This window comes from Pan troglodytes, chromosome 2, assembly GCF_028858775.2.
Source record: "Pan troglodytes isolate AG18354 chromosome 2, NHGRI_mPanTro3-v2.0_pri, whole genome shotgun sequence".
NCBI classification, from domain to species: domain Eukaryota; kingdom Metazoa; phylum Chordata; class Mammalia; order Primates; family Hominidae; genus Pan; species Pan troglodytes.
This window is the reverse complement of record NC_086015.1, coordinates 109,039,893-109,054,753: the sequence shown is the minus strand read 5'-3', so window position 1 is coordinate 109,054,753 and position 14,861 is coordinate 109,039,893. Positions and strand designations below refer to the sequence as shown.

Below are 14,861 nucleotides of genomic sequence, written 5' to 3'. Positions count from 1 at the left end.
AAATACAAAAAAATTAGCTGGGTGTGGTGGCGGGCACCTGTAGTCCCAGCTACTTGGGAGGCTGAGGCAGGAGAATAGCGTGAACCTGGGAGACGGAGCTTGCAGTGAGCTGTGATTGCGCCACTGCACTCCAGCATGGGTGACAGAGCAAGACTCTGTCTCAAAAACAAAACAAGCAACAACAACAACAAAATAACAACAACAACAAAAATACAAAAAATTAGCTGGGCGTCGTGGCACATGCCTGTAGTCCCAGCTACTCAGGAGGCTGAGGCAGGAGAATCGCTTGAACCTGGGAGGCGGAGGTTGCAGTGAGCCGAGATGGCGCCACTGCACTACAGCCTGGGTGATAGAGTGAGACTGCGTCTCAAAAAAAACAAACAAACTAATTTTAATGTCTAAATTACAAAGGAATATATCGAGTTCTAAGCCTGGGTGACAGAGTAAGACTCCGTCTCAAAAAAAAAAAAAAAAAAACCCTAATTTTTATGTCTAAATTACAAAGGAATATATTGAGTAGAAACTGGCTCAGTTTTTGTCTGAGGTAGGCAAATTAAATTTAAATTTTTACTTATTTATTTTATTTTTACATTCCAAGAGTGATTTATTTTGTAGCTATTCCATGCCATCAGCATTTCCATACACCGCATCCTGATGATGATGGTAAAAAAATCCCTAGTTTACAATCTTGTTTATTTTCTTATATATGTATCTGGAAGTATTTAAATAAAAAGAAATGATCAGTGTTTCTCTTGTAAATTGATAAATGGAGAAGTACATTGTTGCTAAAAATAAGTTAGAAGACAGAATATGAGGAGTATTCAGGAATTCTAAATGATTCTGTTTATTCTTTTGCTTGGAAGAAACCTAACAAATTGTTTAGTATTGATTTATATTCTGAATGTAATTAGATGTAATTTTCTTATGTTTTGCAGCTATATTTTCCGGTTAAGTTGCACTCGATTGGGACAGTGGGCCATTGGCTATGTGACTGGAGATGGGAATATCTTACAGACCATACCTCATAACAAGCCCTTATTTCAAGCCCTGATTGATGGCAGCAGGGAAGGATTGTAAGTATGAGAAATGGAAGTTGGAGTGCTTATGATTCATGAATTTAAAAAATAAAGATTGCTTTGTGATGGCGAAAATGGATAGCAAGGCTGCTTTTTATGTTAAGACTGAGAAATAATGGATGTTCCTTAGTTTTTTGTTCATCTTTTTATATAATCATTTTAAGGTAACCTAATTATTTGAAACTATGTTATAGCAAATACATTTCAACTTCAAATTACAACATGAATTTTTATCTTTCATATGATAAAAACTTGGGACTTAAAGGTAGTTTTAAAATGGATGTAAAACTGTTTATATATTAAGAGAAAATTATTTAGAATAATTGACTTCTGTTTCTTCATATAACCCTTAGAATACTAGTTTCACTTTTTCTTTCTTTTTTGTTTTTTGAGATGGAGTCTAACTCTGTTGCCAGGCTGGAGTGCAGTGGCACAATCTCTGCTCACTGCAACCTCCGCCTCCTGGGTTCAAGGGATTCCCCTGCCTCAGCCTGCCAAGTGGCTGGGACTACAGGCATGCACCACCATGCCCTGCTAGTTTTTTGTATTTTAGTAGAGACGGGGTTTCACCGTGTTAGCCAGGATGGCCTCAATCTCCTGACCTCATGATCCACCCGCCTCGGCCTCCCAAAGTGCTGGGATTACAGGCATGAGCCACTGTGCCCAGCCAGTTTCACTTTTTTTCTTTTGATTGTTAGTGCCAGATTTTCTTTTCTCTTTCTTATCTGTTTCTCCCTCCACCCCTTTTCTTTTCTCTCTGTAGATCTTTCCTTTTTCACACTAATAATAACTCCATATTCAGGACTATATGTTAATAGCTAAGTTTAGTTTATCTCAAGCTATTCCTTTTTAAAATTTAAAAATAAGTTAAGTTCCCCTTTGTTTTTTAGATTAATAATGAATTCTCCCCCACTCACTCCACACAAAGTATGGACAGTCTGTTGGGCCCCTTCATAGTAAATATGTCTGATTCTTCTTATTTGTTTTATTCACATGCCATTCCCTTTGTCCTCTCCTTGTATTCTCAGTGCACTTGATCATGCTGCTTTTTCTTCCCCTCTGCCTTGCTGGATAACTTAGAGATGCTCGTGATCAAACTCGCTGCAGTATGAATTCTGGTAGAAACCTAGAAGGAAAAAGTCCACCAGAATTAACAAAGAGCAAATGATTTGAGTTTTACCTTTTTCAAAGTAATTGCAAAAAAGAAAGAAAGAAAAGAAAAAAAGTGATGAGATTTATACAAAGAAAAATTAGGAATTTCTAAAAACCTATGAGCTTTTGGGTGGGAGTGGTGGCTTACGCCCGTAATCCCAGCATTTTGGGAGGCCAAGGCAGGAGGATCACTTGAGCCCAGGAGTTCGAGGTCAGGCTGGGCAACATGGCAAAACCCTAGCTCTACAAAAAATGCAAAAAAATTAGCTGGGCGTGGTGGCGCGTGACGGTAGTCCTCGCTACTCTGGAGGCTAAGATGGGTTAATCACCTGAGCCTGGGAAGTTGAGGCTACAGTGACAACATTGTGCCACTGCACTCCAGCCTGTGCATCAGAGTGAGACCTTATCTGAAAAAATAATAATAATACCAACACACACAAAACCTTTCAATAAATTAATTACATAGTAATTGTATGGCAAGTTATGGTACCAAATGTGTATTTCTCTTTCTTTTTCCTTCTAATTTTCATAAATTTGCTAGTGTCGGTTATTTATACCTTTCTTCTAATGCATCAAAGCTTTGTGTATAGATTTTGATTTACCATGATTACAGATTTTTTTAAAGAAAATATACTTTAAAGTTTGAATTTATAAGTAGAGGGTGAAAGGGCAAATCTGTAGATGGAAAAATTTTGATATAGCTTGTTTGAATTATTCCTTCTATTTTTCAAATGTCATTCAAAGAGTCACAAATTTTAGTATTGTAATCAGTTGAGCAAAGCCTTTAAACTCCTGAGCACAATAACTCTTAAGAGTTACACACACACACACACACACACACACATATCTCCAGAGGGATTTAGCTAGTTGATTTCGAACTTTAATAATATATTAGGATAAAATAGGATTTATAAATTAATTAGATAAGGTTTCTCATAAGGTCAGTATAGGATATCATCTCCAGCTACCATCTGGGTCCACTGTATTTCCTTATATTAATAGTTAATCCAATATTGTATGGCATAGTTGATACAGATGTTTATTTTGGTAACCTCCCAACATTCTTTACTCCTTCAATGCCATTGAAAAGGGCTCACTGCAGTATATCCTGGGTGTACTAAGGACAGAAATCATCAAAAGTGATGATTAGCATACCATAGGAAAGGTTAAAGGTTCTTTTTAACCTATCAACAACCTTCTGATAGGTTAAAAAGAACCTTTAACCTTTCCTATGGTACCCTAATCATGATTTTTGTAATCTTTAATTTCTGAATTCTTGCTAGAATTTCTTCATATTATTTGAAATGTGATACATAAAATTTTATATAATATTTTTTTAAATGGCCAATTTTTAGGGTATATAAAAAAGTTGCTTATTCTTCTTTGGATTATCATTCCTCATTTAATGTTTGTCAAATTTTGTAACACACCCATAAGGACATTCTAAATTTGTATCATACTCAGATGTAGTAAACTCCTTTTGCTAAATCATAAAAAAATCATCTCACTGATTTGTCCCTTACTATGTAAGAATTATCTGTCCTTTAAGTTCATTTTTCTGGTTTTCCTGGGTAAATTCTGACACTTAACATGTTTGTAGACTCCTCATTCGAGGATAAATATTTTTTGTTATTTTAAAGAATAGATTTGTTATAGTTTTACCCTTTAAAATATACATACTACAGTACTATATTCTTATTGTTTTATTTAAGAAATTTAGTATAGAAAGATGTTAAACAGAATTAACCATAATTTAATAAACTGATGAAACACAGCAGTGACATTACCACTTTTTTCAATTAAAAATAAGTATTTACCAACACAGTAAATTTTATTTTTTAATGAATTTTTCAATAACAAGTACAACTTCTGATTTAACACAGCAAGAATGCATTATTACTACAACTTTTAGTTCAGATTTCAGTTTTCCCTGATAATAGAACCTTGTATCTATAGACCATTTTGTGTTTGTAGTGTTAAGTCAATGAAACATGGAAACGTAACATTTTCTAATTTTTTAAAATGTGTGTGTGCCTGTGTGTCTGTGTGTTTGCATATGTGCACATGTGTTTGTGTTAGGTGAGGGGAAGATGGGAGAAGAGATATGGAAACTGTAGAAACAGGAATACCACAGAAGTGTTTGAGTAACTTACAAGAAAACTGTGGCCTTTAATTATATTTTTCTTTCCATGTGGTATTAGGCATGGTGTAAAATGATACCATTAACGTTACCTGTGCCTCAGATGAAAGATGTAATAGTTGCAAATAGGTATATCTTCAAAGTGTTTTGGAATACAACATGATTGACCAGTGAAATAAATTCTTAACTTATATAAGAGACATATATTAGAGGTATTTCATTGAAAATGGTTGCTTAGTGGGTTAGGCTATATTCATTATGTATGTCTTATATGAAAATTCTACATTTTAAGTGTCCTAAAAACAACATAGTAATTTGGAAACATTGAAGTAATATGTTATTGATATGTTACATGAAAAGGAAACATCCAAATGTATGTTTGAATATAGAAAAATTTGATTAAATATCCTTAAATGCAATTAAAACTTGTATATTTAAGGTAATAAAGTTTCTGTTTAAATTCAGTTATCTTTATCCTGATGGGAGGAGTTATAATCCTGATTTAACTGGATTATGTGAACCTACACCTCATGACCATATAAAAGTTACACAGGTAAGGATAATTGCTAGAAAAGTATAATTAAATAAGTATCCATAATGCCCTTGAAATAAATAAGACTCTCATAGTGTAGTTAAAATCATGCACAGGTATTTAATACAAAATATACTTAAGGAATTCTAAGAGTGTTTAAGGAGAAATTATATTACTTTCTTAGATTTTTTGATACAAATTTATGCTGTTAAAATTCTTGCTTTCCATATAGTATTGGCATTTATATGGGGGAAATAAATAAATCCATAAGCAAGTAGGTGGATGTAAGGAGAGAGCCATAGTTTAGAAAGCTACCAAAAAAAGATTAGAATAATTATATGCCTTAGATTTTAGAGTCAAATGGGTAATTGAAGCCTGTTGAAGATAACAATTATGTTTTTCTAAATCCATTGCTGGCAGCCTCATAGCTTATGAATAGGAATGTAAGTTGGTAAAACCTTTCTTGAGAGTGATATTCAGTAATTATAAAAATCTAAGTGAAAATATCTTTTCACTTTAAATTCTATATCTGTAATAGATCCCATATATATCACTTACACATGCACACAAAAATCTGTACAACAGGTATTTACTGTAATATTTTTTGTAAAAGCGAAAAATTACAAAATACTAAGAACTTTAGTAATAGATTAAATAAAATAGACTACTATTCTCATACTGTATTGTGTGAAGTCATGAACAGGAGGGAGGTAGCTCTACATACTCACACGGGAACTTCTGCATCTTGTACTGTAAAATAATTCCATTTATGTAAAGTACATGTAGGTAACATTTTATTTGGTCAAGTTACATTATGTACGTTCAACTTCTGTAAGGAAATAATTAATTAATTGCTGTATATGAACATGTGAGTATAGTTTTTAAAAGATCAAAAAAACACCAAACTGGTAAGAAGATTTAACTGAGGAGGTGAAAAGGGATTGAGCAGTCAGGGAGGGGATGAAGGGAGAACTTGAATATTTTATTTTACATTCAGTCTAGTTTTAAAATATTTTATATTTGAGATATGTTCACGCCTTGTGTAATAAATAATAAAAATCTAAGGGAAAAAACAAGAGAAGAATTACAGCTTTTTTTAAGACAGTAGATAATAATTTACCTTATAATTCTCCAGATTTCAGTTCCCATGGTCTTTACATTATTATGTCAGACATACACATTGACATTTAGATGTACATATTGTACATGTAAATTTAATAAATGATTGCCTTGTTTTTCTTTTTTTGAGACAGAGTCTTGCTTTGTCGCCCAGGCTGGAGTGCAGTGACGCGATCTTGGCTCACTACAACCTCTGCCCTCTGGGTTCGAGCAGTTCTCTTGCTTCAGCCTCCCGAGTAGCTGGCATTACAGGTGCCTGCCACCATTTCCGGCTAATTTTTGTATTTTTAGTAGAGATGGGGTTTCTCCATGTTGGTCAGGATCAAACTCCTGACCTCAGGTGATCCACCCGCCTCGCCCTCCCAAAGTGCTGGGATTACAGGCGTGAGCCACCGTGCCCGGCCATGATTGCCATTTTAAATTTAATATATGATTGCCATTTTAAAAGTTATGTGGTGATCCTGTATTTTCAAATATGTGTGAAAGGATACTTAGGAAAGACAGTTCCTCTTTATAAAGCCATTAAAAAAATAAATCTTTGGAAGTAATAACATTCCCTTAAATTACTCATAAATATTCTTACTGTTTAGGTTGCATTGAGATCTGCATCTTTGATTTTAGCTTAATGTAATTTTTTTTATAATTGCATATTTTTCCTTTGGACAGTCATAACCAGTATCAATACTTATCTATTATTTCAGGGACATCAGCAATTTATAACTTACTTTGAATTACTTTAGTTTTATTTCTTTTCCATTTTTATGCATTCTCTTGTCTCTTTCCTTAAGTTCCCCACAAAATTTTTGTATTCACACATCATGATAGACACAGTTTATGTGTGTATGTGTGTACCTGCATGTACATGCATATGTATCCATGTATGTTTATGTATATGTATATTTTTCTCACCAGGATTATAATATATTTTAGTAGTCTGTGGACTAAATATTATTATTTATCCTACTCAGTGCCAGGTACATTGTAGTCACTTACTGAACTAAAAGTTGCTTTATTTACCCAAATATTGGTTTCATAATTCCTTTTCTTTGTATTCCTAACATCTTTTTTCATTATTTACCAATTTATTTGTATTTTTTCAAATTTACCAATTTATTTGTATTTTTGTCACGAAGATCTTTTCAGTATTTGAATTTTGAAAATTTTACTGTGTCAAATGTTTTAAGCTAAAAACCCAATCAATCAAGAACATTGCAGTTTTAATAAAATGGTTTTTGGTTACTGAAGTGATTTGTTTTCTTGACAGTGTTAGGGAAAGCGTATGCACTTTTTAGTCAGAGGCTTAATTTAGAGTTTGAAGCAAACAATTTAAACTGATTAAGCCCCAGGCCTAACTTTTGTTAAGTTCAATATATCTTCTTGTGCTTTGGAGATTAAGTGAAATAGTAAGTGTGGACCACAGTGCCTGGCATGCGGGAAGTGCTTGGTAAATGTTTGTCACTTTTCTTCCATTCAGGGATTTCTAAAGATATTGAAACAGTAAAATTTAATGTTTAGCCAAGTATCATTTTTTTTTTCAATTTGACAGTTAAATTATATGAGCATGTGGCATTTATAAAAAAGATAAAGTCATTTTATATTCCTATTTTAAAACCATAGATTTTGTCTTTTGAGTCACCATGACTATTGAAGCAAGTCCCTTCCTAAAGGAACAGTAAAGGAACCTTAAATAATATGAATCATTAAGAAGCATATAAGATAGATGATAAAAGTTCAAACCTTTTTAAAATGAATTTTGCAGACCAAATTGTGATTATCAATTCAAAACATGTCTCAAATGGTAACAAAATTCTGACAAGGTCAATTGTGAGATATTGACTCTGCGTCATTTTATTTGGGAAAATTTGATACTAACAATTCATGCTGGAAATACATTAACATTACTTTCTCCCTCCTCCCCAAATTCCAGGAACAATATGAATTATATTGTGAAATGGGCTCCACTTTTCAGCTCTGTAAGATTTGTGCAGAGAATGACAAAGATGTCAAGATTGAGCCTTGTGGGCATTTGATGTGCACCTCTTGCCTTACGGCATGGCAGGTATAATCATTAGCAACATGGATGTCTTTCTTATATGTCCTACTAATATTTCTCTTTTCAGTTTTCTTAATGGCTTAGGAATTAATGCTGGTAAGTGCTTTCTTTGAAATGATTGTGTAAAGATTTTATATGTTTGAGTTGCTATATATAATTTGATTATTAACTATCTTATATTTTATCTTTAAATGTATAAATTTTATTATATTAGTCATCAGTAGTTCTACTTCTGTAGTACCATAGATTTCAGTATGTTCACTTATAGATATTACCAACTAGACATTTTTATGCCATTTATTGATAGGTCAGAATCTGTTTGTAGTAGGTCAGTTTCTGAAGCCAAGTAAACCATAGTAGATAAATCTTATTTTGATATTTTCAAGCAAACTTCTTTACTCCTGAGGAGGCATGGTTCCTGTCTCACATATGCTCCGTAGTGCTGAAATTGGAGAATCAGACAGGAAGTATCTCTCAAACACTTATAGTTCCCACAGAAACAGGCATTAAAGTTCCCTATTTACTGAAGCATAATCTCAGGCAAATTGCCTTCCCATCTGCCGCAGGCATTCAATAAATATAAATTGATTTGAAGTTTTATAGGAAGGTCTGGAGAATAACTGGTTTTCCCAAGGACTTTCTTTTTTTTTTTTTTTTTGAGACAGAGTCTTGCTCTGTCGCCCAGGCTGGAGTGCAGTGGCACGATCTCGGCTCACAGCAAGCTCCGCCTCCTGGGTTCACGCCATTCTCCTGCCTCAGCCTCCCGAGTAGCTGGGACTACAGGCACCCGCCACCGTGCCCAGCTAATTTTTTGTATTTTTAGTAGAGACGGGGTTTCACCATGTTAGCCAGGATGGTCTCGATCTCCTGACCTTGTGATCCACCTGCCACGGCCTCCCAAAGTGCTGGGATTACAGGTGCGAGCCCAAGGGCTTTCTTATATTTCTTCATCTGTAACAAAGATTGGGGATTTTTAAAATGGATCTTTGGACAGATTTCCAGTTTTGAGTATTTGGAGGAGTCATGGAATATTTTGATCAAGCCATTTTGAAACTGTTTGACATAGTTATATTGAAGCTAGAAGTATATTGATAGGGTTTAGAAAGCAAATAATTAAATTTTCTAGTCTTTAAAAAAGATTTTCGGTGAAGCATAAAGTTGACATTCCTACTCTATTTCTAAGCCCTCTCAGTCCTTGATTTTCTTTGTCCAACCCTGCATCTCTGCATGAGTTGAGGAAGGATGGACATTGAGGTTCATGGAAGGGGGCTGACAGACTCAGAGGGGCATTGATGCCTGCCGAGCTTCTTACTTAGTAATAAAATATAATGATTTTCCCGTTTTCATAGTCATAAAAGGGCCTGCTTCTTCTTTCGTGAATATTTTTTTAATGGATGAGGAAAAGAGGAAGAATTAGAAAATGAATTACAGTTGATTTATATTTTCAAAGTCCTTTCTGAATGCCCAGAGATCTTTGCTACCTCAGTAACGTTGTTCAAAATCCCTATACTTCTCTTCTTCATATGCATTTGGCTTATATTTTGTTTTACGTTTTTCTTTATATCCTCTCCCTTATTTCCTTTTATCCCTTCATGATGTTGGCGAAATTTGCATATTACAGGGAGATGTTGAAGGAGATCATTCTCAACATAGATACTTGATTCCTATTTAAATTACGTTAACAGTAATAGTTCTGCAAACTTAGCAGTGCCTTTTAAACTACATTCAATAAATGTAGATATGTTGGTAGAAGACAGAATTGTTTGCAAATTTATTTCAAATGTGTCAGTAGGAGGTATTATAGAGATACTGACTCAGTGATAGATTGTCTGTAATTGGACTACTTAGGATTGGTGTACCTGATAATCATTCAGTGTTTCAGGATACGTGTTAAACTAACAAAGAAAACAAATTGTATTTGTCACCCTTCTTTGCCTTCAGGGTGGTAGTGTGGTTTTTACAAGTACAAAGAAACTAAAAGCCTTGCATTTCTCCCTGAAGAAAATCAGAATAATAGGCTGATACAAATTCCTAACACTCTGCCTCCATGCAGGGCTTGTGTATTTCAGCCATTTTTCTTGGGGCTCCAGTCTTAGAGCATACACGTGCATACATGTTGCAAGACTTCACATCTGTAACTCAATACTGTGCTTAGTATTTGGAGGTTAAGTTGGTTAAAAGTCAGAAGCTGCTATTAGTTTGACAGAAACATTTGTTTAGTAAAATGTTTTGTTTAAAGCATCATACAAAATAGTTTACTGGCCAGGCATGGCGGCTCACACCTCTAAATCCCAGTACTTTGGGAGGCTGAGACAGGAAGATCCCTTGAGCCCAGGAGTTCGAGAACAGCCTGGGCAACATAAGGAGACCCCGTCTCTATAAAGTAATAATAATAATAATAAAATAGTTGTTTGCCTTGCAGCCCAGGGTGAGTAGAAAAGTATGGCTGAATGTAAAGCAACAAATATTTTATTTATTTTACTTTCTATATACTTCTTAAAAGAAAGTTTATTCTTAGTAAATAAATACTACCTTTACTTAAGTCCTAACTTCACATTGTCAGTACATTCTTGGAAACTGCAACTTTGAGCAAAGTGACATACTGTATGCTGTAGGAACCTTAACTCTTGTTTCTATCAATTAGCCTAGGGTAAAATGGATTTCATTATACAGTAAGGTGTTTCACTTAAAGTCTCAATTTCCAAGAACTAATTAACAATATTAATTGAGGACTTACTGTATTTATTTGTTAGGTTTGTGAACTATTTGCAGTAGGTTCATTATGTGCAAAAGGCATAGGAACATTTCCCAGTTGTCTTTCTGTATTACTAATGCTGTGTAATCATCACAACATTTTACATCACCACAACATGTCTGTGTGTTACTGTGCATTCTCCAAATTGGTGTAGTTCCTCTTGCTTGTTGCTTATCAATTCCTTGAATTATTTCATGATTTTTTATATTGGCCTAATGGCCTTATATGAAGATATGTTCAGTAATGTTGGTAAGTTGTTAACATTTACTATTTCTCTTTTTCATTCTCAGCTACTTCTCAGTTTTACTTTTATAAATTGAGGAAGTACATAATTGTCAAGCTCTGAAAATTGTGTTTAGCTAAAATTTTAAAAGTTATGTGAGAGTAATAAAGTAGTTTACTAAGTAAAGTAGAAACAAAAATGACAAATTCAAAACTATTCAGAAGGTTGAAATAATAAATTACATTTATGTTACTAGACAGTAATGTTATTGTCTTAATCTGATCATTGAATTTTGCACCTAAATTAATGAAAAATATGCAAACCTTTATTTTCAGTATTGTTTTTGAATTCTCCTCACACAAAGCAGCTTATCATTAATAAGCATCCTCCTGATACATTTTGTATATGTTTCTGTAAGCTCTTACCTCATTATGTTCATATTGTAAATATTTCCATATTTATGTATTTTCTTTCTAGAATGTGGATTACTTTACCTATTTTAGAATCTCTCTGCTAGCATGTTATCTGCACATTGGTCATTACTCAGTAAATACTTATAGATTGCATGCTAGGTAATGTAAAAGAAAAGGAAGTCTAAAAGTACATTAAATAAAAAGACAGTATTGTAGGTTGTGAAAAGCTCTTACAATACTTTTCTGAGAATTATTTATGATCTTTTCAAAGACCTTTTATCATACTCAGTATCTGAGAACGAATCCTAGAATATCTAAGGCTTCGTTCCCTTTGTTCCATTCACTAGCTATTGTGTGATTTCCTTAACTTTTTACATTGTGATTTTTTTCCACCCATTCTTGAACCATGTTATTTTACGTTTATTGTATGCAGTACTACCAGCACTAACACAGAAGCAGTAAGACTGCATTTTTATCGGTTTTACACCAAAAAAAAAAATATGCACAGTAATCCCCGGTTCATGTTTTCTCTCCCCCTAAAGAAAATTGTTCTTAGGTCAATAATTCTAAATTGATATTTCACAGTCTCTGTATCTCAGTGGGATCTTACTGGTCAAAGGAAGTTTCAACTTTTGAACATTTCTACTTTTGGATAATCTAAATATTTTTACATTTAGATATAGTCTTCACGTAGTGCTTCCTGCCAACTAGCGTATCTGTTTTGGCAGCTTTTGTATTATTGCATGAACAGGAATGTTTGTTGATCATTAAAATATGTTATTGCAAAATGCCTCTGGTATTTAATAAAAATAAAAGTCCTATAAAGTTAATCTAGTTAAAGCACAGTTGTAAAACATTAGATATGCTGAAGGTCTCGTATCTGTAATCTCACCTAGCTGTGCTCACTTGACTTAACCTAATTGATGATAAATATGTCAGTAAGAAGAACAAAATTATAGCACACTTCATAGTTCCACAAAATATTGCCAAAAGTGGTATCTAAGCTTGTACATATATAGGGAAATGTTCTCAAGGTATTAGGTGTCTGGACTTAGATTAAAATAACACGTCTCTCTTGTTCAATTTTTTCCTCATTCAAAAATGGTACCTTAAAGACATTGTTTTTGTTTTATATGATTAAATTTGCAAGCTTAACTGTGCCCAGGAAGAATTTGTTATTTTGCTTCTTCCTCTTACTGGTTTGGTAGAAGCAAACCAAGATGGTTTCAACTATCATTTTCCATTTATTTATTTATTTCGGAAACATTCTTTGAGCAGCTGCAATATCCCATGTTCTGTAGTATGCTCTGAACTAAAAAGAACTCTGAGACACAATCCTTAGCCTCAAGAAGTTAAAGTTAAAATTAAACCTGAAATTTCTATTGAGGGGCATGGTGTTAATAATTACTTAAAATGAGTATCCTGTTATCCTTCAAATTTAATTATGGCTGCTAGACATTTTTTCTTACTTTCTACTACGTTGGTTGGGCATGCTGATATGAACATGATTTTAAAGGCTGCGTGTCTGCCAAGAAGCTATGATAAATCAGTTAGAATCCAATAGGAAATATTAAACCCTGACCATAAATCATACTATGCTCAGCAGTGTGCATTTTTAGCAAGTCATTCTTCACCAACTTTTCCTTCCATCTGATGCCCTACTTTGGTTTAATTGAAATTCATTAGAGACTTAAATTTTATGTAATTAACAGAAAACTTAAGAAATGCACAGTAGCTGTGTCAGTAGTTACAGGCTGCAAGTGGTTACTCTTTAATTGCTGTCATAATGGCCCATTAGTCATGCCTCTGAAGAGGTGTCAGATGCTTTTTTCTCTTTCTGAAACATCTGTGTTATTTAATAAATTGAATAAGCAAGCAGAGTTTGCACAGAATACTAAGTAAGTTGAATAATCACCTTTCTAGAGACATTCTTTGAAGTAATACTACTCTGTGTGCAACATTTTTGTGCTACCCTTAGTAATAAAACTTGGAGAGTTGTCTTTCACATCCACGTGTTAATGGGACATTAACAAAACGTTTATCTTCTCAACCCTGAACTTCTGCACATCTTCCTTTGTGAGGTCGTATATTATGCAGCAGTGATTCTGCAGCATTACCATGTAAGGTTAAAAGTTAAGGAATTGTTTTCATTCTGTGCTTATTTCAGGAATCTAGAAAATGGCTTTTGATTTGTAGTTCTCCTTGAAGAGGTCCTTCACATCCCTTGTAAGTTGTATTTCTAGGTATTTTATTCTCTTTGTAGCAGTTGTGAATGGGAGTTCACTCATGATTTGGCTCTCTGTTTGTCTATTATTGGTGCATAGGAATGTTTGTTATTTTTGCACATAGATTTTATATCCTGAGACTTTGCTGAAGCTGCTTATCAGCTTTAGGAGATTTTGGGCTGAGACGATGGGGTTTTCTAAATATACATTCGTGTCATCTGCAAACAGAGAGGACATAAAGAAAGAATCAATATCATGAAAATGGCCAAAATGCCCAAAGTAATTTATAGATTCAATCTATCCCCATCAAACTACCATTGACTTTCTTCACAGACTTAGAAAAAACTACTTTAAATTTCATATGGAACCAAAAAAGAGCTCATATAACCAAGACAATCCTAAGCAAAAAGAAAAAAGCTGGAGGCATCACGCTACCTGACTTCAAACTATACTGCAAGGCTACAGTAACCAAAACAGCATGGTACTGGTACCAAAACAGATATCTAGACCAATGGAACAGAACAGATGCCTCAGAAATAATGCCACACATCTACAACCATCTGATCTTTGATAAACCTGACAACAACAAACAATGGGGAAAGGATTCCCTATTTAATAAACGGTGTTGGGAAAACTGGCTAGCCATATGCAGAAAACTGAAACTGGACCCCTTCCTTATATCTTATACAAAAATTAACTCAAGACAGATTAAAGACTTAAATGTAAGACATAAAACTGTAAAAACCCTAGAAGAAAACCTAGGCAATACCATTCAGTACATAGGCATGGGCAAAGACTTCATGACTAAAACACTAAAAGCAATGGCAACAAAAGCCAAAATAGACAAATGGGATCTAATTAAAGAGCTTCTGTACAGCAAAAGAAACTATCGTCAGAGTGAACAGACAACCTACAGAATGAGGGAAAATTTTTACAGTTTATCCATCTGACAAAGGGCTAACATCCATAATCTACAAGGAACTTAAACAAATTTACAAGAAAAAAAAACAAAGTCAAAAAGTGGGCGAAGCATATGAATAAACACTTCTCAAAAGAAGACATTTATGCAGCCAACAAACCTGAAAAAAAGCTCATCATCACTTGTCATTAGAGAAATGCAAATCAAAACCACAGTGAGATAACCATCTCACGCCAGTTAGAATGGCGATCATT

The 14,861-nt window shown here is 33.9% G+C and overlaps 1 protein-coding gene across 21 annotated transcripts in view; it reads left to right on the top strand.

The window, feature by feature from the left end:
* Nucleotides 1-14,861, top strand: part of CBLB (Cbl proto-oncogene B) — a 212,095-nt gene that overhangs the window by 128,133 nt on the left and 69,101 nt on the right. For all 21 annotated transcript variants that reach the window (XM_016941587.3, XM_054680843.2, XM_054680846.2 and 18 more), the window contains 3 exons: nt 936-1,073; nt 4,834-4,921; nt 7,947-8,078. In XM_016941587.3, coding sequence (XP_016797076.1) covers nt 936-1,073; nt 4,834-4,921; nt 7,947-8,078 — 358 coding nt within the window. The remainder of the gene's footprint in view (nt 1-935; nt 1,074-4,833; nt 4,922-7,946; nt 8,079-14,861) is intronic.